Raw genomic sequence first — 26,645 nt, 5'->3', positions numbered from 1 at the left:
GCATAACTCTGGAAGCCTTTGTACGGCACACAGAGGTACATTGTGACTGTGCGTTGGTTCGCTATAGTATAATTTTTTTTTTTCAAATGTGTGTGTAAAAAGTTGCACAGGCTGTGTTAGGGGTCCTTCAATCATTATGTATACCTATTCCCTACAGCAAATCTTGGCAGCTTCCTGTCTGCAGTGGTTGTGGTGCCATAAGTCTTGGCTAACAGTCCATGTTGTAATTTTTTTGCCCTGCTGGGTAGCCTCTCTAGTTGCTTACAAAATCTTTCACGGGAAATGATTGTTCAAAGCAACAAAGAAAAGGTAGGTGCAAAATGTGATGCAGCTGTGTATTGTAGCCAATCCGCTTCTAACTTCAGCTTGTAAAATTAAGCTTTGCCCAAGAAGAAGGCTGGGTTCACACTACTACACTACTTTCACCCTACTTTGCTCTGCTACATTGGTCCTACATTTATCCTACATTGGTCCTACATCCATCCTACTTTCATGAACAGGATACTACTTTGGTCCGACTTCAATGATATTCAATGGGCCTGAAGTAGGATCAATGTAGGACCAAAAGTAGTACAGGGAGCATTTTCAAAGTCGGACCGACTTGTGTAGGACGCTACAAGACGCTCTCATAGGGAAACATTGAACACAGAGCAAAGTAGGATGAAAGTAGTGTAGTAGTGTGAACCCAGCCGAAAACTGGAAGCTGTTTGGCTTCTATGCACAGCTGCACTAGATTTTGCACTCTTCAGTATTGTTAAATCAACTACAATGTTTAGGTCTAGGTTCACATCTGTTTGTGCTTGATACATTTTTCAGGCACATTTTGCTGGTCAATGACTGGGCCACTTTTTGCGATTCGGCACTGCGTCGCTTTAACTGACAATTGCGCGATCGTGCGACATGGCTCCCAAACAAAATTGGCATCCTTTTTCTCCCACAAATTGAGCTTTCTTTTGGTGGTATTTGATCTCCTCTGCGGTTTTTATATTTAGCGATATAAACAAAAATAGAGCGACAATTTAGAAAAAAAATGATATTTTTTACTTTTTGCTCTAATAAATATCCCCCAAAAATATATATAAAACATTTTTTCTCAGTTTAGGCCGATACGTATTCTTCTACATATTTTTCGTAAAAAAATCGCAATAAGCATTTATTGATTGGTTTGTGCAAAAGTTAGTGTCTACAAAACAGGGGATAGTTTCATGGCATTTTTATTTTAATTTTTTACTAGTAATGGCGGTGATCAGCGATTTTTACCGGTACTGCGACCTTTTGGCGGACACTTGACACATTTTTGGGACCATTGGCATTTTCATAGCGATCAGTGCTATAAAAATGCATTGATTACTGTAAAAATGCCACTGGCAGGCAAGGGGTTAACACTAGGGGTGGCGAGGAAGGGGTTAATTATGTTCCCTAGGTGTGTTCTAACTGAAGGGGGGGTGGGACTGACTAGGGGAAATTACAATTGCTGTTCATACATTGTATGAACAGACGAACAGTCATTTCTCCCCCTGACAAGACCGGGAGCTGTGTGTTTACACACACAGCTCCCAGTTCTCGCTCTGTAACGATCGATCACGGGTGCCCTGCGGTGATCGCGCCCCCTAATGGCTGAAATGCGAGATAAATATTATGTTGTGTCGTGCAGCCGAGCCGACCTGCCGCTGTAAAACTGCAGCAGCTGGTTGGCTAGTGGTTAAATGCAGTTTTCTTGCATTATGAAAAATTTTTTTCCTCTTTAAATAAAAAGTTCACCACGTCCTTAACCGATGAGCCATCAGCTGTAAGCAGGATTCCCCGCTGACAGCTGAATGTAGAAAAAAAATTGTCGGCAAAACAAAATTATGAAAATGTCATGGGTTCCCCCCCAAAATCTGTACCAGTCCCTTATCCAAACATGCTGGCAGGTCAGGAAAGGGAGGGGACAAGCAAGCACCCTCCCCTCCTGAACTATAGCAGGCTTCATGCCCTTAACATATGGGATGAGAGCTCTGTCCCCCCCACAGCCGTTAATGTCTAAACCTCTGGCAACAAAAGTGAGTACACCCCTAAGTGAAAATGTCCTAATTGGGCTCAATTAGCTGTTTTCCCTTCCTGGTGTCATGTGACTAGTTAGTGTTACAAGATCTTAGGTGTGAATGGGGAGCAGTTGTGTTAAATTTGGTGTGCTCGCTCTTACTGGTCACTGGAAGTTCAACATGGTACCTCATGGCCAAGAACTGAGGATCTGAAAAAAACAATTGGTCTACATAAAGATGGTCTAGGCTATAGGAAGATTGCCAAGACCTTGAAACTGAGATGCAGCACGATGGCCAAGACCATACAGCGATTTAACAGGACAGGTTCCACTTGGAACAGGTCTTGTCATGGTCAACCAAAGAAGTTGGGTGCACGTGCTCAGCGTCATATCCAGAGTTTGTCTCTGGGAAATAAATGTGTGAGTGCTGCCAGCATTGCTACAGAAACTTAAGGGGTGGGGGGTCAGCCTGTCAATGCCCAGACCATATGCCGCACACTGTATCAGTTTGGTCTTGCATGGCTGTCGTCCCAGAAGAAATCCTCTTCTAAAGATGATGCACAAGAAAGCCCGTAAACAGTTTGCTGAAGACAAGCAGACTAAGAAAGGATTACTGGAACCATGTCCTGTTGTCTGATGAAACCAAGATAAACATATTTGGTTCAGATGGTGTCAAGCTTGTGTGGCGGCAACCAGGTGAGGAGTACAAAGACAAGCGTCTCTTGCCTACAGTCAAGCATGGTGATAGGAGTGTCATAGTCTGGGACTGCATGAGTGCTGCCGTCACTGGGGAGCTACTGTACCGTTCATTGAGGGAACCATGAATGCCAACATGTACTGTGTCATACTGAAACAGAACATGATCCCCCCTTCATTCAAAGATTGGGCCGCAGGGCAGTATTTCAACATAATGACCCCAAACACACCTCAAAGCTGACCACTGTCTTGCTAAAGAAGCTGAGGGTAAAGGTGATGGACTGGCCAAGCATGTCTCCAGAAATAAACCCTATTGGGCATTTTGGGCATCTGTGGGACATCCTCAAACGGAAGGTGGAGGAGCGCAAGGTCTCTAACATCCAGCAACACTGTGATGGAGTAGAAGAGGACTCCAGTGGCAACCTGTTAAGCTCCGGTGAACTCCATGCCCAAGAGGGCTAAGGCAATGCTGAAATAGAACGGTGGCCATACAAAATATTGCCATTTTGGGCAAAATGTTTACATTTTCACTTAGGGTGTACTCACTTTTGTTGCCAGCGCTTTAGACATTAATGGGTGTGTGTGTTGAGTTATTTTGAGGGGACAGCAAATTGACACCATTATACACGCTTTACACTCACGACTTTGTAGCAAAGTGTCAATTCTTCAGTGTTGTCACATGAAAAGATATAATAAATGATTTACCAAAATTTGAGGGGTGTACTCACTTTTGCGAGATACTGTACATGTAAAGTGTCATAGCTGTTGTATCCAGCATGGGGCATTGTAGCTTTTTGGTTATGTACAGTAGTTTAATTTGCATTTTAATCCTTAAGACTTTTGGTGGTGTTTTTTTTTTTTTAGACTTTCATTTCATTATGGCATTAATTAGTCCTTGTAGACGGATTATGCTGTCATATTTAGGACGGTCTTCCAGTCCTCTAATATGGTCCAGAATCTAAATAACTTGTGTGATTCAGTCAATGGCAGCATTGTTTGTTTGGCTAATTACAAAGCACTGCATGCATTTTTCTTCCCTTATAATCAATTGTTTTAATTCTTCTATGGATTGTGGAAAGCCTGAGTTCATTAACACAGGCCATTGTGGGAAAATGCCATTTCAGCATTTTTGTTTTCTGAGACTTTGCCAAATGATGGAGCTGCTTAATGGTGTTACAGAATTGCAGCTATCCCCAGACTATCCAGCATTTGAGGGGCTTATGGGTACAATCTTTGTAAAGATCTTTGCATAAAGAAGTCGGTCACCCAAAGGCTGCATGTCTCCAACTATGGAGAGGAAGTACTTTGCGACCTCCAGTAACGACTTGTCTTGCGGACCGAAGCAAGCCAATCTGTCTTTTATTAGAACGCTGACAGCCAAGGTGTGCCATTGTTGGTTTGAAGTGCCCCCCCTATCGAATAGTGCCCGGGTAGAACTGCGAATGCACTGCATGAAGCTACAGCTGAATTTACTATCGGCTGTTGTCTCGCGTGGCCGAGGCACGTTCATGTAGGTGAGGGGCGGATAATAAAGGTCGATTTTTCAATGATGGGCAGTGCTGGGGGTGGAATTTTTATTGATAGCCAAAGAAATCTTCAAAATCTATCTGCTATTCATTTTGAACGCTTAAGGGGCGGCTTTTTCTATATTGGCTAAAGATTTCTTTAGTAGATTTGTTTGGCCATCGATAAAAATTCTGCTCCCAGCACTGGCCATCATGTAAATATCTGCCCTCTTCATGTAAATATCCGCTCCTTTCCTACATGAACGTAAACTCTGCTGTTCTGAGGGTCTGTTCTGCGCATGCACAGTTCCGGCCGGGCGTTTTTCGTAAGGGGGCATTTCTCGACAGGACACCAACTCCCAGAATTGTGCAAGCTGTGTTTAGTAGCTGAATGTGACCTTGTAGTATTTTGTAAAGCAGAGCTGGAATGTGAGAGGAAGATGCTGAAGAGCATGTTAGGAATAGAAAGCAGTGTGACTGAGATGAGGTCATTGCTGTTCTGCTTCGCCTTTCACTGTTCAGTCACAGGCTGGGACAAGGATGACCTGGGATTAGAGGAAGTGTGGTCAATGATGCTGGCCATCATACTGAGGACATCTAATGGGAGAAAAAAAATACTGCATGTGAAATCATTGGGTTTAAGGCAGTGGTTCTCAACCTGGGGGTCGAATGATGATTTGCCAGGGGTCACCAAATCCTGGCCTGTTTCTGAAGCCCACACCGCTTTCCCAGCCTTTTCTCAGCCGCCCAGCTGGGCTGTTCCTAAAGCCAGCGGCCGCCCACTTAGCCTCTTTGCAGCCACCCATTTAGTTCAAGGGATGGCTGGGGGGCAGAGACTAGAAGTCAGCTGACTGGTGAGAAAAGTGAAGTGGGAGGGGCTGAAGGAGACCCTATCTCCTGATTTCAGCGTAGGTGTCACTGCTGCGAGACACCACTGTAGTACGGGTTCCACGCTACGAAAATAATTTTACTGTTAGGGATCCCCACAATTTGTGAAATGTTATCAAGGGGTCACGACACTAGAAAGGTTGAGAACCACTGGTTTAAGGTGAACAAGCTTAAACCTGTTCTGCTTTTAATGTTTTTCATTTATATACTTAACTTTATGGATTATCTTTATACTACTGTATTTACACGTGTGTTTTTTTTTTTTACTAAACTCAAAGTAAGCAATGTAGCACAATGACAGATATTCCTAAATATGCTTGCGAGTCTATTTGTTTTCTGAGTTACATGGCCCATATGCCTAATAAAATTATATTTATATTTCAGCTTTTGAGTCGGAAAGACAAGACAACTTTTGAGAAACTGGAGTATGTAGTTAGCAAGGAAGATAATTACAAACGCTTAAGAGACTATATTAATAGCTTGAAGATGACTCCTTGTATTCCTTATTTGGGTAAGATTTTGTTTTTATTTTTTGTTTTTATGTGCTATTTTATGTTAAACACAGGAAAGTAACATGGTTCTCTGCTTAGCTGAAGATGTATCTTGGTGATCACTGCTATGGCACTGCTGACAGTTTTTTTTTTTATGGTCCATATATATCATAATGGTTTTGAAGTCAGTGTGAGTAAACACATTGTCAAGTGATTTTTTGTGGCGACAGTTTAACCACTTGACGGGTTTTACCCACTTCATGACCAGACCATTTTTTTTTATTCAGCTTTGTGCTAGTTTTAACTGGTAATTGCGCGGTCATGCAGCACTGTACGAAAAATGAAATTTATTATTTTCTTTTGGTGGTATTTGATTACCACTGGGGTTTTCTTTTTTTTATTATATAAACGAAAATTTATGAAATACCCAAAGTTTTCTAATTTTGTTACAATTTTTTTTTTTATTGGATATATTTTATATTTCTTCATAAATCTCAAATATGTATCCCTATATTTTGTGTTTTCGTGATATAAAATTCAGTGTGTGACACTGCATACCTTCCTACACTTCTTTTTTTGACAGTAGAGGTTGTTTACACTGCTTGAGCTGACCATACATGCATCGAAACTTGGTTGGTTTAAATTGCGTCCAAACATTAGGACTTCCTCAGGAAGTGACCGAGGAAGTCCAGAGGTTTGGGGAGGTATATACGTATAGGTCGAGGTTTTCATGTATATGGCATCATCCCATGATCATCCCATGATCATCCCATGATCATCTAAGGATCCTGTGATTGTATATGACACACGATTCATGCATAGCACTGCCTATAGTGCCATTTTGGTAAGTGCAATACTATACCTTTTTCTAAATGTGAAGTTTTAAACAGAGCACTAGATCTGTGTGCAGCTTCTTCCTGCATGTACGCTGTAGCGATTGGAAATCTAATCCATCCATCCCTCTGAGTAAGAGGCATTTGAAGCAGCAGCAGTTTGTCTTCATCCCCAGAGAGGGAAAAAAATGCAGTGAGACCTACCGGTAATGCAGCGGTCACGACTGAGAGGTGAGAGGCTAATCTACAAGGGTGGGGAATTCACACTTTGCAATACATGTCACATTGGTGATTGGATTCAATTTGGATACAGTTTTCCTTTCCTTTGATATTTTTGTCTAAATTGCGCTACATCATTTTGTTGTATATATTCCCATAGTTTGTCTGCAATGAAGATATAGAAATTTTAACCCAAAGTTTTACATTCGCCTACAATTATTACAGGTGTACATAAAGGGTGGGCCTACAGTGTCTAACGGTGGCAAGCAAAGAACTACTCTGAGCTTAGTTTGGTCCTAATCATTGGATGGCCTTTGGGGTCTTGTTGACTTCATATGTGGGGAAAAATAACCATCTTGTTCACCAATTGAAACATGTTTGAAAATATTTGTGCAAGTTGGTACCAATCGTTCCCTATCCGGTGAAAAAAGGGAATAAAGTCCCAACTTAAGTTACGGTTATATCTACCTGTTTTGTCTGTAGGTGAGAGGTTGGGAAGATGTTGGTTCACTTTTTGCTCTGAGAGGCTGCCACATCTTTGTGGCCAGCCTAACTATCTGGAGTTTTCTCTGAAAATACTACTGTATACACACATGCTGGCTGCCAGGAAGAGAATGTTGGATTATCATCCACATTGCGGTTAGAGCTGTTCCTTAGCGGCTTTTTTTTTTTCTTTCTTTCTTTGACTGTAATATAACCAGTCATCGTGTATACATTTCTCCTAGCAGGAATCCCCAGCAATACTCTGGGCTCCTCTTAAGAGTTCTTGGCAACCACACGCAAGATTAATTTCTTCTCTCAGGACTCTCCTGGCTCTAGCATAACGTATCGGTTTTCTTGGAAAGGGAGGTCAAGACTTCTTCCTTGTGATTTACTCTGCAGAACTACTTTTCTTGCAGACACTTGCAGTGTTATTACTGTGAGTGCTATTACTTTACCTTTGTCACTTAATTTAGCCCCTTGTACACCATAAATAAAATAAATAAACCTCTATTGGCACATTGCACATGTGTATGTAGGGGTGTGTGTGTGTGTATATATTGTCAAAGTATTGGGACGCCTGCCTTTGAATTAATATGAACTTTAATGGCATCCCAGTCTTAGTCCATAGGGTTCAATATTGGATTGGCACACACTTTGCAGCTATAACAGCATTAACTCTTCTGGGAAGGCTGTCCACAAGGTTTACGAGTGTGTCTATGGGAGTGTTTTGACCATCTTCCAAAAGCATATTTGTGAGGTCAGGCACTGATGTTGGATGAGAAGACCTGGCTCCAAGTCTCTACTCGAATTCCTTCCTAAGGTGTTGAGGTCAGGAGACTGTTGCGGCCAGTTAAGTTCCTCCACCCATACTCGCTCATCTATGTCTTTCTGGACTTTGCGTTGTGCACTAGTACGCAGTCATGATGGAACAAGGGGCCATCCCCAAACTGTTCCACAAAGTGGGGAGCATGATATTGTCTAAAAGGTCTTGGTATGCTGACGCCTTAAGAGTTCCCCTCACTGGAGCTAAGGGACCAAGTCCAACCCCTGAAAAACAACCCCACACCTTAATCCCCCTCCATCAAATGATTTTGACCAGTGCACAAAGCAAGGTCCATAAAGACATGAATGAGCGATTTTGGGGTGGAGGAAATGTACTGGCCTGCACAAAGTTCTGACCTCAACCTGATAGAACACCTTTGGGATGAATTGGCATGGCGACTGAGCCAGGCCGCCTTCTCTTCCAACATCAGGGCCGGACCTCACCAATGAGCTTCTGGAAGAATGGTCATACATCCCCACAAACACAAACCTAAACCTTGTGGACAGCCTTCCCAGAAGAGTTGAAGCTGTTATAGCTGCGAAGGTTGGGCTAAATCAATATTGAACACTACAAACTAAAACTGTAGTGCCATTAACGTTCATGTGCGTATTAAGGCAGGTGTCCCAATACTTTTGACAATATAGTGTCAGTGGTCTCCATCAGCAGGGTAATGTGCCCTTGCCTCACTGCAAAAATAGTTCAACATTTTTTTGATGGACACAACCATGAGTGTTGACTTGGCCTCCAAATTCTTCAGGTCTCAATCCAATCGAGCATCTGTGGGATGTTCTGGAAAACCAGGTTTTATCCATGGAGACCTTACAACTTTAAGAAGTTAAAGGTCTACTAGTGACGGCGTGCTGCCAGATACACTAGCATACCTTCGGAGATCTATGGGAGTCCGTGTTTAAAAAAAATGAAAGGAACACTTTGAAAACATATCAGATCTCAACGGGCAAAAATCTCATGCTGGATATCTATACTAATATGGACTGGGTAATGTGGTAGGAATGAAAGGATGGCACATCATTTGATGGAAATGAAAATTATCCACCTACAGAGGGCTGAATTCAAAGACACCCCAAAAATCAAAGTGAAAAAATTATGCAGCAAGCTAGTCCATTTTGCTGAAATTTCATTGCAACAACTCAAAATGGTCCTCAGTAGTTTGTATGTCCCCCAAGTACCTCTATGCATGCCTGACAACATCAGGGCATGCTCCTAATGAGACGGATGGTGTCCTGGGGTATTTCCTCCCAGATCTGGACCAGAGCATCACTGAGCTCCTGAACAGACTGAGGTGCAACCTGGCGGCACTGGATGGACCGAAACATAATGTCCCAGAGGTGTTCTTTTGGATTTAGGTCAAGTGAGCATGGGGGCCATTCAATTGTATCAATTTCTTCATCCTCCAGGAACTGGCTGCATGCTCTCGCCACATGAGGGCCGGGCTTTGTGGTGCACCAGGAGGAACCCAGGACCCACTGCACCAGTGTAGGGTCTGACAATGGGTCCAATTATTTCATCCCGATGCCTAATGGCAGTCAGGGTGCAATTGTGTAGCCTGTAGAGGTCTGTGTCCCTCCATGGATATGCCTCCCCAGACCATCACTGACCCACCACCAAAACTGGTCATGCTGAATGATGTCAAAGTTTGATTCATCTGACCACAGAACAGATTTCCACTTTGCAACAGACCATTTTAATTGAGAATTGGGCCCAGAGAAGATGCCGTTTCTTGATCATGTTCAGATCTGTTTTTTTTCTTGGCATAATAGAGCTTTAACTTACATTTTTGGATGGCACAGTGAACTGTATCCATGGGCAGTGATTTTTGGAAGTTATCCTGAGCCCATGTGGTGATGTCCATCGCAGAATCATACCGTTTTTTAATGCAGTGCTGTCTGAGGGCACGAAGATCACAGGCATCCAATACTGCATTTTAGCTTTGTCCTTTGTGCACAGAGATTTCTCCACATTCTCTGAATCTTTGGTGATGGTATGGACTGTAGAGGATGATATATTTAAAGTCTTTCCTATTTCATGTTGAACATTATTCTGAAATTGTTACAATTTTTGGACGACGCTATTCTCAGATTGATGACCCTCCTGCTTATCTTTGCTTCGGAGACACTGTCTCTCTGGGATTTACTTTTTTTTTTTTTTATACCCAGTCATGTTACTGACCTGTTGCCAATTAACCTAATTGGTTGCAAAATGGTCTCCCAACACTTCCTTGTTAATACTGCTTATTTTGCCAGCTTTTTTTTGCCCTGTCCCAACATTTTTTGAGACGTGTTGCTGCCATCAATCTTAAAATGATCTCAATTTTTCTTAAAATTGTACATTTTCTCTGTTTTAACATTTTTGATATGTTTTTTTATTATGAAAAAAAAAATGTGTTTTTATGATTAGCAAATGATTGCACTCTGTTTTTTGTCGTGTTTTTTTTTTTTTTTTTTTTTTATAGAGCGTCCCAAATTTTTTGGAATTGGGTTGTATAAAAATTTGTAGACTTGGAACACATTTCTTTAATTGGACAACAAGAGTGCCTCTAATAAACCTTAGTAACTTGTTTAATTTATGTGGAGGTCTTAAGTTATGCAGTGGTTAGGTAGGCAAACAATCCAATGCTAAATTAAATCCCTCTGTTGAAGTCGGAAGTGACGAAACGCGTCAGGGCGTGGCTACAACGGTGCCACAAGGAAGTAAGGAGACTGCGCTCCACTGCTGACCAATCAAACCGCATCTGTATTAATGGCTGGTCAGCACACGTGCGGCCCCTTGACGTGGAGGACGGCGGTGATACTGGTGATACCTTTCCTTACTCTGCTCATTTACAAGTGATTTTCCTGTACGGGCATTATCAGATGGGATGTTTAACTGTTTGGGGGGCGCATTTGTAAACAGAATTATACTATTGTAGTGCTGTTTTTGTTTCCCTTTATGTGCCTTCACTGAGTTTTAATCCCATGACCTGTTTGAAAGAGAATATTCTGTCATATGAGAAGCTATTTAAAGCTGTGGTTACCTCATTTGTGGTAAGTTATAATCACAGTGGGAAAGCGGGATCCACTTATTGGTGAATTCTTTGGATTGGTGTAAGGTGCTCTAAACATCTTTGATCACCTGTCACAATATTTATCTTTTCTGGCTTTTAGGTCTATCTTTGGAACTGGACCAAATCCAGCCTTATAGCGCTATTTTATCATTTGAACACCAGTTCTGTGATTTTGATACATTGTTTTAAATCTGCTTTGAATGGTTCTGTTTCGTTTCCATTTAAATTTTAAATTGCTGCTGTCGGGTTAAATACCAACTACAACCTGTAGGTATTTCCCTTGTTACTCTTTCTCTTTTTCTAGAGATCTATATCTGACATTTTCATCTCAGAAATAGTTGATACATTGTTCCTGGCGCCGAGAAGTGCATTGCAGGCATTTTATTGTGCACCTTTTTTCTATACTAAATTAAAACTGTTGGGAAAAAAAAGATGTATATGATGCACTTTGTCATTAGTTTTTCCACAGCGTTTTTTTAATTTCCCTTTTTGTATTTTATTTTTATTATCGCCTGTTGTTCCTCCCGGAAGATCAATTGTTCACTTCCAGTGACAGGCCTTCAAGCTGTCCAGTTACAGAAAGTTCCAGTCTTGGCTGCCAAATGGTCTGAATAGTTTTCAATCAACCATTAACTGTAGCGGATTGGAAGGCTAGCTGCCTGTAGTTCAGAGGAGAGAAACCATCTTCCTACAGCATTGGGAGCTAGTGGTAATCTAAATAAAGACAGTCTAAGAGCAGAACCTTGCAAGATCAACTGGTATTTGCACAGCTACACTTGCCAGGCAAAAAGGAGCTAGTAAAATATACTTGGAGATTTTAGCTTGGGTTGTTAGAAGTGGACATTTGAGAAAAAAAGCTTACACAGGAGTTACTTAAGCTTTCCCTTGGCAACACTTTCTGTCCCTTCCTTCTCCTTCCTATTACTTCTACCTACAATAAGCTGGCTGTAAACCCTTTTTTTTAAAACAAATTTATCCCACTGAACCGATTCCACCATCAAAACAAACAAGATAGATGGAGGAATCCCCACATAAACCCCCTTTTCCCAAGACATTATATTATGACAGCTACGCCCACTGCGGTAAGAATATACTAATAAAAAAACGTTTCCCCAACCTGTCCTTTCAACAGAAGTTGACTTCTGTCATGCAGGGGGCAGACAAACGCTGATTGAAATCGGTCCGGTCCCTACTGAATTGGCAAAATTCTGATCAGTGTATGGCCAGATTTATTATCCTGACTGATTTACTAGTGTTTAAACAGTTGGAGTGCTGGACTATATTTTATTGCTGGGAGCCAGCAGAATTCTGGCTACTTGTTTAGTTTTCCTACTTTATATCCCACTGACCAGTCTCTGACTTCTCATCTTACATAAAGCATTTAAGCACATGGGATCATTGTACATGATTTTGGGGCTTGCCCAGAAGTTGTGTAAGGAATGAATTAATTGCTCTGTAATCGTACAGGGCCAGTGATTTATAGGATATCTCTCCGGCAGGGATGCTGTCTCTCACTGGAGTAAGTTGGATAGGAGTCATGCCTGTCTGCAATATAAATAATAGAAATCCGGTGTTCATTAAACTTTCAACCTTTATTCCAGACTCTTCAGCCTGCACCGTGCCAGTTGCAATCAGTGTCTTGTACTCTTGCCATCACATTGTTTAGTGGCTTGTTCCGTAAAAAAGGACCTTGTGATTGGTTTATAAATGACAATAAACTTGCCACTTTTGGCTAAACACTACATAGTATTTTTTGTTGATCAGTAGGGTAGGTATGCTTGGTTAAAAGGTCTTATTACTGTTTCTCGTACATCTGTTCATTTACTGGCAAGCCGATATTGCAGTGGATCTGAAAATAATTAAGGTTATAAAAAATAGGAACAGATTTTGCAATGAATGACATGGAGGCCCTAAGCTTTCCTATAACAAAGAAGGAAAGTTTAAACAATGGGCAAGTTGACGATATTGTGTTTTCAATAACACTTGTCCATCTCAGAGGTGGCGCTATTAAGGTAGATTCCGCCTGCTATTTTCTTTGACATATCATTACAGCACACGTTTGTCCTTGAAGCTGTAGGTCTTTCACTGAGCATGCTTGCTCATACTATATATTATATTAACGTTAAAAACCCAGCCATCAGATCATTCTTTTCAACACCGATCTTCCTATAAGATTTGTGCCATTAACTTATTTTATGCATGTTATTTTTTGGGGGTACTTGTAGCACCGCCAGCAATTTATACGTGTGTGTGTGTGTGTGTGTGTGTGTATGTATGTATATGTGTGTAGATAGAGAGATATCTCTCTCTCTCTATTAGCCCCTGCCCTCGAGCTTACAATCTAAGGTCCCCAGCTCACATTCTTGCATACGCATACTTGGGCCAATATAGACAGGAGCCAATTAACCTTCCAGCGTGTCTTTGGAGCGTGGCAAAAAAACAAAGCACCCAGAGGAAACCTTTGCAAGCACAGGGAGGGCATGCAGACTCCAAGGAGATAGTGTTGTGCTTGAGATTTGAACTGACAACTCTAGTGCTGTCAGGCGCAGGTCTATGTAAATATCTAAACGCCTTGTTGTTGGCCACTGCCCCAGAAGACTCGGAGCTTCCACTCAAGCGTCACCTTATAGTACTCCTCTTTGCTCTAGCCGCAGCAACTACATTAAAGGTCCGCACACACAGTAATTAGTCCAAGGAAGAAAAGAGGACTTGTGACATGGAGGGAGGGGGCTGTGTTAGGAAATTGACTGTTTTTGAAGAAGCCAAATTTGCTAGAAAGTTCCAGTTGCAGGTGAAAAAAAAATGGAAAATGCTGCAAGTATACGTTCAAAATATTAGATTTGTGCTTTTTGTCTATTTTTTTTTGGTGGCCTGATTGAAGTTATTTTTACTCCCATTGACTTATTTCCCCAGTCACCAGCTGGATTCAAACTTTCAAGGCTGGTTGGAATTGGAGTCATCAGAACTCCTATTGAAATATATGCTAATTCCCTGGCTGTTATACTGATCCACTGGATTTCCCTCTTTACAGGTTTGCTTTAAACTTATACTAGGTTATTTTTGTAAACTAGCTTATACAATATCTGAAAAGTAGCGAATGAGAATGGCGATTGGATTGACAAGTATTTAAATGTTGGATTGGTGAGCATTTTCTAGCACATCTAACTTGGAGAACTGTAGATCCATAAAGAACAGTGGGCCATCAGTAATTTTGTTACCTCCTTTACAAGAAGACTAGACACATCCCAGGACCCAATGTAAATGTTAAACTAAATATTTCAGTGACATTGATGCGTATTTTTATTTTTTTTGCCAATTACAAAAAAAAAAAAAAAATCCTTGGTTTTTCCTATGATGTTTGGCTCCCAATTTTGTATATGAGCTCACCTATTTTAACAGATATTGGGGACAATGGGGTATAATTATTATTTAACTCAACTGGTCTATTGGCCCATTGCAACTGATCAGCTTCTGTGTTTCACTTTATTTTTTGCACAGTTTAAAAATTATTTTAACGTTGCGCTCCAGTTGAGACCGTTTGTCTCAGACAAATTTTATTCTGTACAACAGACCTTTTCCCACCATTATGATTTTTGTATTGAAATACATGCATGTTTCCATGAGACTATGTTGCTAATGACCCATGTTATATCTCAATTGATGGAAAAAACAGACGTGTATATGCGCTTTGTTGCGGCAATGGTATAATGTCAAATTGTGTTCTGGGGATTGCCAGCTGTCCAGAGCCTGCACCATTCCATGGTAGATGTGTCATACCTGTCTAGATTGCAGCTGTGTTGTTGGAGAAACCGTACATCTTCCTAGTTGAAGATGATTTGTGACATCCAATTCCCCTCTCCCCACCTTCTCAGTACAAGAATTTTACATGTCTCCATAGATGCGAAAGATAACAGACGAAGAACGAGACCTTATGTCTTTGGCACCCCATGCATACCTTTTAAGTTTTTAATATTTTGGTTGCTGCTGCTGCTGCTGTACTACTTGCTAATGCAAACTGATACAGAGGCTCATAATTTCTTACTTGGTTTTGGGCCAGGACCTTGTTTTTGCAGAATCTCATAGAAACCAACCAGGTAATAATTCCTTCTCCACACTCACATTCTGAAACTTACATAGGCTACACAAGCCATTTAATGCGCAATGCCAGGATTCTGCTTAACTTGCACTTTAGATGCTCTATTGAAACCCCTGACTCTTTGTACAAATTAGCTTTTCTTGATTTTTCCCACAAACTACATCATGCCCATCTGAACAATGTATTTGGAGAAGGTGTGTGTGTGTGTGTGTTTCTTTCACCCATATCTCATCCTTTCAATTAAATAGCACTACATTTCCCATGAGGTGATAGGCCTAGGAGCATGTTGGGGCTGAGATGATGGCAGGCTAATCTGCAATTAGAGCTGGGAACAGAGCTGTGGCCGATGCTAGTGGAATTGGGTGATCCGGCTCCCAGCTCCGCCCACTACAGTGGGTGGTGATATAATTGCGTCACTGCCAGGACGATTGCCAGGAGTATAGAGGGCACAGCGGCCACTGGTCATCTAACAAAATGGTTGTGCAGGTGACTCTGGCCTGTTACTGTGTCGAGGCAGTCCTTCTGATTACAGCACATTGAAACCTGTTTGTTGCTGATGAGAAAACATTTGAAGAGTATCTATGTCCAAAATGCTAAATCATATATTCATTTCCACACTGTATTTAAATCCTTTCTAGCAAGCATCTATTAATCTGAATGATCTTTGTGGAGATCCGCAAAATTTACATTCTTAAATTTTGTGACATATATTCACTATGCCCCGTGATCCTGCCTTCTGAACTACAGAGGTGCTGAGAGGAGGAGTTTCAGGAGAGCAGACTCGGTGCAAGAATCCTTACTTGCAAACAGCAATGTACCATGGGATCTGTAGTCCATAGAAATTAAGAGTAAACAGCAGGGGAGAAGCTGCAAAGCATTCAGAGTCCAGGAAGTTGTGGAAAGAGATGGCAAGCAGACGGGCAGCACTCAATTTGAAAGGAGATTTTTTTAAGTTATGTTATATTGGATTGTCAAAAATTGTTGGGATTTCTATTTCGATGCTGATGATCTAAAATTAAAGTGTATGCTTTGACCAAAGAACTCTCTTAAGCGTCTCAGAACAGAAAGATGAAATTGCCCATCAAGTCATGATTGGCCATTTTTAACTTCTGTAGATTTGTTGATCCTTTTTGTACTGTGCTATTAAACATGAATTGTAAATCGCAAACTATACATTGCTATCAAAGCTTGATATTTGGGAAACTGTGCCCAAATTATGGACAGTAAGTTTTTACATATTCTTAAATGGTACAACTACTAAAACAAGAAAAAACACATCTCTAGCTTCATGTACTGCTAAGTAATTTCATCAAAGACCATAACAGAGCCTCTAAAGTCTATTAGAGTTCATATCTAACAGGTTGCAAATACCTGCTGTTTACATTGTAGGTGCCTCCTGCCATAGAAAATTAAGTGAAAGCTGCTGTGCCTGTTACGAACTTTAAAGATTAATTTATCTGCAATGCTAAAGGGGTGTCTGGTTGTTTTTAAAGTGCTTTTTACTGCTTGTTCAGAAAATGATAAAAAAAAAAAACATCCAGCTCTCCTGATCTTATGTCTCTTTAAAAATCTTCAAGCATTGGCCGGTACTTGTTGATACTTCTAGAAATGTACTCGGTTGCCACCATCTTGTAGAGGGCTGATAACATGTTGCACTAAAGTCCCAAGCTTCGCTGTCTGCTCTATTTGAGTTCCTTAAGAGGTGGTCAACAATGGCATACAAAATATTTCTTAATACCGTTTGTCCAACACTTAGGCTAGTTTCACACATATATGGTTGGTGCATGCTGTGTGGTAACAAAGTTATTAATGTGGAACATATGTTTCTTGCTAAAAAACATAATTTTTTTTTTTAACAAGTTATAATGGGTAAAGTTTAGTTTTAAATATTAAAAGGGCAGTTTCAAGCAATACATGGTCATTTAACCACTTAAGACCTGGACCATTATGCAGGTTAAGGATCTTGCCCCTTTTTGTGATTTGGCACTGCGTCGCTTTAACTGGCTCCCAAACAAAATTGGTGTCCTTTTTTTCCCACAAATAGAGCTTTCTTTTGGTGGCATTTGATAACCTCCTGCGTTTTTTTTTTCCGCTATAAACAAAAATGCATTATTTTTTACTTTTTGCTATAATAAAATATCCCTCAAAAAGATCTAAAAAAAATTTTTTCCCTCTGTTTAGGCCAATAGGTATTCTTCTACCTATTTTTGGTAAACAAAAATCGCAATAAGTGTTTATGGATTGGTTTGCGCAAAATATATAGCTTTTACAAAATAGGGGATAGTTTTATGGCATTTTTATTATTTTTTTTTTTTTTTTAATACTAATGGCAGCGATCATGTTTTTTTTTTTTCGTGACTGCAACATTATGGCGGACACATCGGACAATTTGGGGACATTGTCATTTTCACGGCAAAAAGTGCTATAAAAATGCACGGATTACTGTGAAAATGACAATTGCAGTTTAGGAGTTAACCACTAGGGGGCGCTGAAGGTGTTGATTGTGACCTTATATGTGTTTCTAACTGTAGGGGGGCAGGGCTGGACATGTGACGTCAGTGATTGTCTTTCCCTATATCAGGGAACAGACAATCACTGACATTGCCACAATGAACAACGGGGAAGGTGTGTTTACACTCACCTCTCCCCGTTCTTCAGCTCCTGTGACCGATTGCGGGACACTGGTGGCGATCGGGTCACGGAGCTTTGGACCGGGTCTCTTAAAGAAGACGTACAGGTACGTGCTTGTGCCCAGCCGTGCCATTCTGCCGACGTATATCGGCGTGAAGGGGTCCTTAAGTGGTTATTTATACCATCTAGGAAACTTTGCCATGTGTTGGACAGTTTGGCATATTTCTTGGTTTTCGTTGTGTAAATCACTGTAGCTAGTTTAATCGGGCCTCCCACAAGGCTTTTTAAAGTAAATTCTGTACTTTTACTTAGATGAGCATTGGTGGCTTCCTTTGTTGGGCCTAGGGGTTTGCGTTTCCATTAGCTGTTTAAAAATTTGCACACCATTATCCATCTGATTAATGCTTAAGTCAAGGGCACGGAGTGAAGTTGTATCTTTGTAATTATATACTTAAATCTGCATCATGATTCACAGGCATAGATGACTTTGCCAAGTAAGTTCTGGAATATGCTCAATATATTAGCCACTTTGGCTGCATAGTTAGGTTTTTAGGAAATTTTGTAATTTTACAACTTCTCCACTTCAGAGATTTGTCAGACCTCTTGGACGTGAATTTTTCCACTACTTCTACCTTCTTGTTAAATGCCTGCTAAATGTATTTACAAAGTCTTTTACAAGCAGGCACAAAAAAAGTGGCTACTTACATAATGTTACAGAGGCTTATTTAACCACTTGAAGACCAGGCCTTTTTTCGTCACTCCTCTCATACATGTAAAAATCAATTAAAAAGCAAAAAGAAAATTACTTAAAGTTAAATGTTCCCAACAGGTACACGGGCAACAGCAAAAACTTGACATAGTTTGTAACCTTTCCTCAGTGTGTATTCAATTTAAGACCCACTAGTAGTAGTCACATTCAGCTGGACTTGTTCTGAAATGTTGATGACAGAACTGATAAAGCTGCTTGAATAAGCAGAAAAACTTCTTTACCCTGAACAAGTCCAGCTGAATGTGACTTAAAGGGATTGTAAAGGCAGAATGTTTTTTTATCTTAATGCATTTTATGTATTAAGATAAAAAGCCTTCTGTGTGCAGCTGCCCCCTTCAGGCCCCTTAACACTTACCTGCGCCCAATCACTATCCAACGATGTCCACGAAATGCCTCGGACATCCAAAACAGACAAAGCTGCACTCCATAAAAAGTTGCAGCATGAAGTTTAATCGGTGTAGTTGGCTTCTAGCACAGTCCCCTCCCTAAGCCATGTGCCTGCTGACGGGATTCACCCAGATTGGGCCTATTCGTAGAGGGATCTATGGGAGGTTCTGAGGAGCATACCTGGAAATTGGATTGGTTTGGCCCTTTTCATATTCTTTCTCTTGTTTGAGACTGAAAAGGTTGCAGACACGCACACTGCAGAAGTATATAGAATGCCTTTATCGAGCGTCTAAAGCAGGGGGAGGGGGTCTGTAAACGTTTCAGTATGAAGGCCGCATAGTATACTTTCTACAGATATTCGTTGGCTAAAAAAGAAAAACAATTTACATCCAAAAGTGCCCATAAGAGTCCTCGCTTGCGTTGATACTTGCCCAGCAGACCCCCCGACTTTGATGCACAGCTAACAGTCTCCCCTTAATTAGTGCATACCCATCAGAGTCCCCCCATACATCAGTGACTGCCCCGCTTACATCAACAATACATAGCCAACTGCGTTCCCCTTCACCTTTCAGGCACTGAGGCCGAAGCCAGGAGGTGGAGCAAATCTGGAAGTCCAGTCATCCTACAAATGTTGGCAGTCCTAGCAACCAATCATGGGGAGAGTGGGATTTGCGCTGGGGACTGTGGGAAGGTTACGTCTGTCTGGCAGTGAATGCGCCAGTCTCCATGTGTTTTTTATTTTTTTTCTTTGACAGTACATAGACTGGCGCCTCCACTGCCAGCCAGCTGCCGTATCTTTATGGACAGTTGTTGCAGGCTTGATAATTTGTAGTGGGTTAGATGTGGGCCGTAGTTTGGAGACCCCTGGCTAAACGAATAGTGCATTTTACCTAACGCCAAATTACATTAACGGTCTTTATTTTTAAAGTGCAGTTTTAAAAATCAGGCTAGTTGACAATGGTTGTTTGCAAAATGTAAATTCAGGAACAAAATCCTACTTTAAATTGTAGTCCAACTTCTAAGTAAAGGAACCAAAGATTTAAAATCGTAGTTGGCCAATACTGCAGAATGCATACTTTGATTTTCCAGCTGCATTTGCACATCCCTACCTGTTTTTACATCACTACATCATTGCCCCTCCTAAGAGTGTCCAAAACTGTCACATCTCCTTTGCCACCCCCCTCATCTCATCAACGTAATATTCTATGTAACTGCTAGGGGCGGAGCGAAGGAAAATCTTAAAACGGGTCTTTTCTGCATCTGAGCACCAAAAACCGAAAACGCTATTTAGTTTCTAATCAAGGCAAATTTCCCCCATCCATCCATCCATCCATCCATGGCTCCATGCTTTTTTTTTTATCACGTTGAAAAACGCCTTCCAAGCGTTTCTGGTTAAGAGTAAGGGCGAATGATGTAGCATTTACTTCCTGGTGTCCATCTGCTTTTAGCTCAGGCATGCATGCAGGAGAGTGTGCTTGGCTGGGACAACCTCTTCTCACCTTCTGAAGACTCCTGGGATGTATATTTGCCCAGGCAGGAAACTAAGAAGTACAGTAACTAAAGAAAGGTTAAAAAAAAATTAAAACAAATGAATGATATACTTTCCAATCTGTTTACTAATGCTAGAAACATGAAGATAAAAATAACCAGTGTTGATTGGGAGAGTGAAGTTCCGCTTTAAGTGTCAGCTCTGGGCCTGCTGACATCACAACCAAGATTCCCAGTAGCAGAATTGTGCTTTGTGGATGATTGCACAAGAGCCTGCAAGGCTAAGTTTACACTTGCAAAAAATTCTGACACCAATGTGAACCAATGCCCCTGTAGTGTTAATGTATGTTTTTCTTGCATTAACCCCCTTCAAGTAATTTTTTGTATTCGATTACGTTTTTTTTTTTTTCCGCCTTACTGATATTTGATAAACTCTTGCCCAACGTGCCCTGTACACACTACAGGTGCATTTTACAGAGCGTTTTGGTCTTTAATTAGAATTTTGTGTTTTCGTATGGAGGGTTCTCTCACCTAGCTGGCATTTAGGAGACTGGTCTTATCTGCAGCCTTATATGTGGATGATATCTGAATGAATGACTTGTATAGCGCAACTCATGCGAACTGAATCGCCTCTGGGCGCTTTTTCCAGCCAGAGTCTGCTTGGCTGGTGCGGTCATTTTACCCCGTAGGATCGTGACACGCTTGGGACACACACATATACACACATACACACATATACTGGGCCAATTTGGACAAGATCCAATTTACCTACCAGCATGTCTTTGGAGTGTGGGAGGAAACCGGAGTACCCGGAGGAAACCCACGCAGGCACAGGGAGAACATGCAAACTCCAGGCAGATGGTGTCGTGGTCGGGATGCGAACCAGTGACCCTTTTGCTGCTAGGTCAAAGTGCTACTCACTGCACCACTGTGCTACCCCATATCTGTTATGGTAATAAAACCATACAGCCTACAATAGTTTGTTATGGAAACCTTTTTATATGAGTAGATGGAGAGACTCAACATGCTGTGACCTGCGGGACACACACCTAGTTTACATGGAGCTGTACAAACACCTCTTTGTATTACATGGGGTGGTCCTAAGCACCAATCAAATGAAAGAGGTTGTAAACTCTGACCAGAAGAAACAAAACAAAAAAAAATCTGTAAGGCAAAGGCATAATGAGCTAGTATGTATCGCATACTAGCTCCTCATAAAAATACCTTGGAACAAAGCTGTTCACAGTGCACCCACACCGCTGAGACTACTGACATTTCCCCCAGAGTTTCTTCTGGGTTTGTGGGCTCCGATTGGCCGGATGATGTCACTTCTGCACATGCATGCGGGAGCCGCCGTTCACGGCACGGGGCGACGAAGGACCAGCGGCCGTTCGTTCAGAACGCATGTGGCAGTGATGTCACTGGCTGCATGTAATGTAAATGTCTCCTAAACATTTATTATAGGCTTACCTATAGGTAAATGTCAGCAGAGGAAGTTCACTTCCTTTTTAACAAGTATTGGTATACAGACGTGACTGCACATCTTTTTCCTTATTGTATCGCTTTCAGAATAGATTTTTCTCACAAATTATTGCTGTTGGCAAATGAAAAGCCATGTCATTTGTTATTTCTTACAGAAGTTCCATAAAATATTTAGCAAAAATACATACATTTTATCTCATAGTAACCTTTTACATGGAGGGATGCCCAGCGTTCCTCTTAGTTCTTTTTCTTAATGACGATATCCCAAGTGAAGCCATGTACAACTTCATAAAAATACAATAAGTCTTCAAATAAAGAATATATAAAATGATTTTTTTTTTTGTTCACTGTCCAAGATTGTCCCTCTTTGTGTTTCAGTCAATTGGTCTTATCATCATCTGGACCTTTTTAAGTGAATAGGAACCTCCCCGATATTCTGCCCAATAGATGCCATCTTGATGCTTGCTACGGTATACTCCTCCTCTGTACCAAACGCCATTTAGATTGGCATGTGCACAAGCGTTATACCACCATCCACCTTTATGGAAATGAGCGCAGTTTCCTGGGAATAGAGGATAAATTACATATAATATACTTATGTATACTAAATCATCAATAAATCTAAAGGTCAAGTTACATTATATAATACCAGAAGATTGTGTAATCCCTGCCTGACCAATCTTGGGAGTAGGAGCGGGGATTATCTAGCTAAGCAAAGCTGCAGTAAGTCAACTACACTGCATCTGATCACCACAAACCTAAAACGCTATTTAATTCCTTTTTAATATCCAATGCAAACTCATCCATCCATGTCTCCATGCTTTATTTTGCAGAGGAATCAATTTGAGAAACCACAACCGCAAATGATTCATGTAGCATTTACTTCCTGGGATCCATCTGCCCTTAACTTGGGCATGCAGGCAGGAGAAGTGTGCTTAGCTGAGAACACCCCTCCTAAAGACTTCTGGGATGTATGAAATTTGCCTAGGCATAGAAACCAGGAAGTAAATTAAGTAAAAAAAAAAAAAAAAACTTAAAGTAGAAGTCCACCCTAGCACTAAAATCCCTGCATTTACAGGCATCCACAATCTAACACTAACCTATCTAGCCCTGTAAAGAAGAATTCCGTATACATACCCTTTTGAAGCTGAACTGACCCGATCCCATGCTGAGCTGTCAGCCGTGGCTTTGCTGTATAAGCGGGTGCAGGGGACACAGCCGACAACAGTGGCCTGATGGTAACTCTGTGGATGACGTCACTCCCCATTCATTGCACAGCCATTGTCGGCTGTGTCCTCCTGCAGAGCTTCCACCGCTAAAGACCAATTCGGATCGGCTTCAAAAAAGGTATATATAGTGATTTCTTCATTATAGGGCTAGATAGGTTGGTGTTAGATAGTCTTTAGATGCAGGAATTTTAGTGTTGGGCTGGACTTGCACTTTAAAACAAATTAAATATAATATACCTGCCTATCTATTTACGAATAGCAGCGCAAGGATTAAAAGTAGCCAATGTTGCTTGAGCGTTTGAAGTTCCACTGCGGGTGTTCATTTACAAGTAATCCACTCTTGGATCACTTTTCAGAGGTGTTTGACAAGTGGTCAGGGTAAGGGGTTGATATGTCACCACCTCACTGCCTGATTTAACACTATAATTTTCAGACTACCACATTGCATTGCTCGCGGTTGCAGTGCAGTTCCTATGCCGCCCAATAGTACTGCATTAGTCCTATTTGCCGTTGGCACCACCCGGTGAAAACATGGCATTTAAGTTTAGCTGCGGCATGTATACCTCTGAGCGGCTCTCTATAGTATTCAGGTGGGAGAGGATGGCAGTAAAACGCCTGTTCAACCGGCTGGTTGTACCATCGAAACCCCCCCAACCTTGTGTGAACATGCAGAGACACTGGCTAGAGGCTCTGTAGTGATTCAACTGCCATTTTTTAAGGTAAAGCTGAAATATTTTGCTACTACAGCATAGGTTTTTGCCGTGCATATTGCTTTAAATGCCCCGAATGTAAAATGTGACCTGCGAGCTGTGTTGATTACATTAACCGAATAAAATAATGGAGAAAGCAAAAGCTAACGTTTGAAAGCAAAGCCATTTTAAAAAAATGTGTGGACTTTTCATTATAATTCACATTGAAATATATCCTTCAGGATGAGAATAGTTTTGAGTCATTATTTGGATTTTTGGATACAGCAGCCTTTAAGAAAAGGCAGTTCTCAGCTTGCTCTCTCAACTGATGAAAGATTTGTAGATGTATGGCCAGCACATTCGTGACCAGAGTTTTTAGAAGCTTGGATGCCTAGAGCAAGTTTAGCAGTATCTGTATGCAACATGACATTAACGGACTCGCTTTTCAGCTTGACAGATCTAGAAACACAGTTGTGAATCCCTGGTTATCTGCTGCAACATTAACTTATTCATGTTTACTTAAAGCCCAACTCCAGAAAAAAAATTATCCCTTGCAGCAGGGCTGTTCCTGCACAATGTATTTTATTTACTCTTAGGTTTATATATGTGGTTCTCACCTGTATACATGTCCCGGTCTCTGTCCAGTGTTGTAAACTGCTTGCCATTGTGCCAAACCATGGAGTCTCCAGCATTGCCCTGATATGTCCCCAGTCGAAGCCTGTAGAAGTCGGTCTCTGGCTCTAGACGGAAGCTGCTATATTCAGCATAGACCTTCTTATTGTTCCAGTCTTCCAGTTCAATCAGCAGTTTATAGTTATCCTGGTTTGACAGCTGATAGATGTTCTCTAATCCCAGCCAATACTCCGAATCAATGTTTCCAAAGCCTTTCTATAAAGGAAAAATTGTACAGTGATTGTGTTGAACTGCTTAATCTCTATTGTTTAATACTAAAGTGTGTAGTAGTGACGTATTTGTTCAGATTGTGTTCTAAATCATGTAAAGATGTTAAACCACAAAGTCTAACAAAATACTTTATATATTGCTTTTTGTACACAGTAGTACTATGTACGTACTCTCTGGTGTACCCAACAAATATAAAAACATATGTTCTCTAGTTTGTACTCTACTTTTATCCTGAGCCATTGAATTGGCAGGCCACATGACTTTTAATTGCTGTGATGTTGCGTATTCCAAAAGCTCTCCAGGTGCTGGTTTGTCTGAACACATGTCAGTCATCGGAACAACCAAAATTTGCTTATTTATATAATTGGTGTGATTTATGTTTTATATGAATGAGAGCGAGCATCTAAAGGGGAGCGATGGTGGAAATTGGGCTGTGCACACCGTAGCATTGGGTTTAGGTGTATTCAAATATTGCATGTTGCATTTTAGATGTGCAGCCACCAAGTTCCCTGTAAGGTAATTGAATCCATTCTGAGGTTATGCTTTTCACTTTGCTGACCGTGCTAAAAAACTATTTGTTACTAAAATTTATGAGCCACTCCAGTTTGTAAAATATTTTGAATCTTCCAATTATTCTTTCTGATTTAACTATGGCAAAACTAGGTAATGGATGAATTTTGTAACTTCTTAGAATAGATGTTTTTGCTCACCTTGTACGTCTCCCAGTTCCTGAAAAAGTTAGCAGATCCATCAATTCTTCTCTGTATCACCGCCCAGCCTCCAGGGTCCAGATTGTTCTCACACCATAGCTGCATGGGACTATTGGCATTGGTGGGCTTTATCAAGTAAATACCACTGCTGGTAAATCCCGATTCTCTGGCATGTTTACAGTCTTTGAATGGGCCTGTTGAAAGTTATAGGTACAGTTTTATTAGAACCTGTAATAAAAACCCCTTGCGTAACATTGTCTATGGTTTAAATACTTTGATTACTCCAGACTCACTGCAGCACACTATTGAGAAGAATGGCCAGCATAGAGATACGTGACCTTCACTCAGTCCATCTCCATATGTGGCATTTAAAAAAAGTTTGTCAAAAACCGCTTCCAAAAAAAAAATTGTAATCAAAAGAACGAACATTTGAATGTAAAATCAATACTCTATATTCAGTAGCTTTACGTCTAATGAAAATGCAGTGTCTTCATGTATAATCGAAGATTGCATGATAAATATTAGCGTTCTTTCAGTGCATGACCAAAATGGTAAAGTAAAAACTGAACTTGGAACTTGAGTCTTCATGTAGAATTCAGTATTTTTAAACTGTTGCTTGTATTTCTTGCCTCTGACTCTGTATGTACATATTGTTTTTATTTTTATACCAGGAAGCATCCGTTTGTGTAGGTTCTGGTTATACATGGTAGCACGCTTACAAAATGACAGTTTGTAAGTATTCTGTAAACAGGTTTATGGTATTTATGGAATGGAGAAGTTGGTCAAAGATTTGGTATTTCGTCGGCAATGTTGTGGACTGAATATTGAAGTTTAGTTGTCTGGTAAAATAGAGGCTACAATCAAGATGGCGCCAAGGTCCAGTAGTAATGAGTATGCTAGTCTTTGTTTTTGGTTGTAAAGCCTTTAAATAAAATCATATCGTACAATCTACTACAATTTGGACGGTATCTGTTGCCCTAGTCTTTTGGGTGATTCCGTGTTGAAAAAGGAATGACGAGACCGTTAAAGTGATTGTAAAGGCAAAAGTTTTTTTTTAATCTTAATGTATTCTTTGCATTAAAATAAGCCATGCTTGGCTACCCTAACACTTGCATGAGGTCCCTCTCTGTCCAGCGATGTCCACGTGTCCCTTGGCCATCCTAGATTCTCCTTCCTGAGCACCATTGGCTCCCACTGCTGTCAAAGTCAGCTAGCCAATTAGGGGGGAGAGGGGGCGGG

General features: G+C 40.9%; 2 protein-coding genes across 5 annotated transcripts in view; one reads left to right on the top strand and one right to left on the bottom strand.

The window, feature by feature from the left end:
- The window catches only part of RALGPS2 (Ral GEF with PH domain and SH3 binding motif 2), a 281,112-nt gene that overhangs the window by 149,864 nt on the left and 104,603 nt on the right, over positions 1-26,645 (top strand). Inside the window, exon 10 of the mRNA XM_040360339.1 lies at positions 5,497-5,623. Within this exon, the coding sequence (XP_040216273.1) occupies positions 5,497-5,623 (127 nt within the window). The remainder of the gene's footprint in view (positions 1-5,496; positions 5,624-26,645) is intronic.
- Positions 21,831-26,645, bottom strand: part of ANGPTL1 (angiopoietin like 1) — a 31,660-nt gene continuing 26,845 nt past the window's right edge. For all 4 annotated transcript variants that reach the window (XM_040360344.1, XM_040360343.1, XM_040360342.1 and 1 more), the window contains exons 3-5: positions 25,407-25,600; positions 24,411-24,681; positions 21,831-22,437 (exon numbers count right to left, since the gene is read on the bottom strand). In XM_040360344.1, the coding sequence (XP_040216278.1) occupies positions 22,250-22,437; positions 24,411-24,681; positions 25,407-25,600 (653 nt within the window). In that variant the 3' untranslated portion in view covers positions 21,831-22,249. The remainder of the gene's footprint in view (positions 22,438-24,410; positions 24,682-25,406; positions 25,601-26,645) is intronic.

The sequence above is a fragment of the Rana temporaria genome, chromosome 7 (assembly GCF_905171775.1).
Source record: "Rana temporaria chromosome 7, aRanTem1.1, whole genome shotgun sequence".
Taxonomy (NCBI): Eukaryota; Metazoa; Chordata; class Amphibia; order Anura; family Ranidae; genus Rana; species Rana temporaria.
Note: the sequence above shows the minus strand (reverse complement) of the source record. Positions and strands in the feature narration are given on the sequence as shown.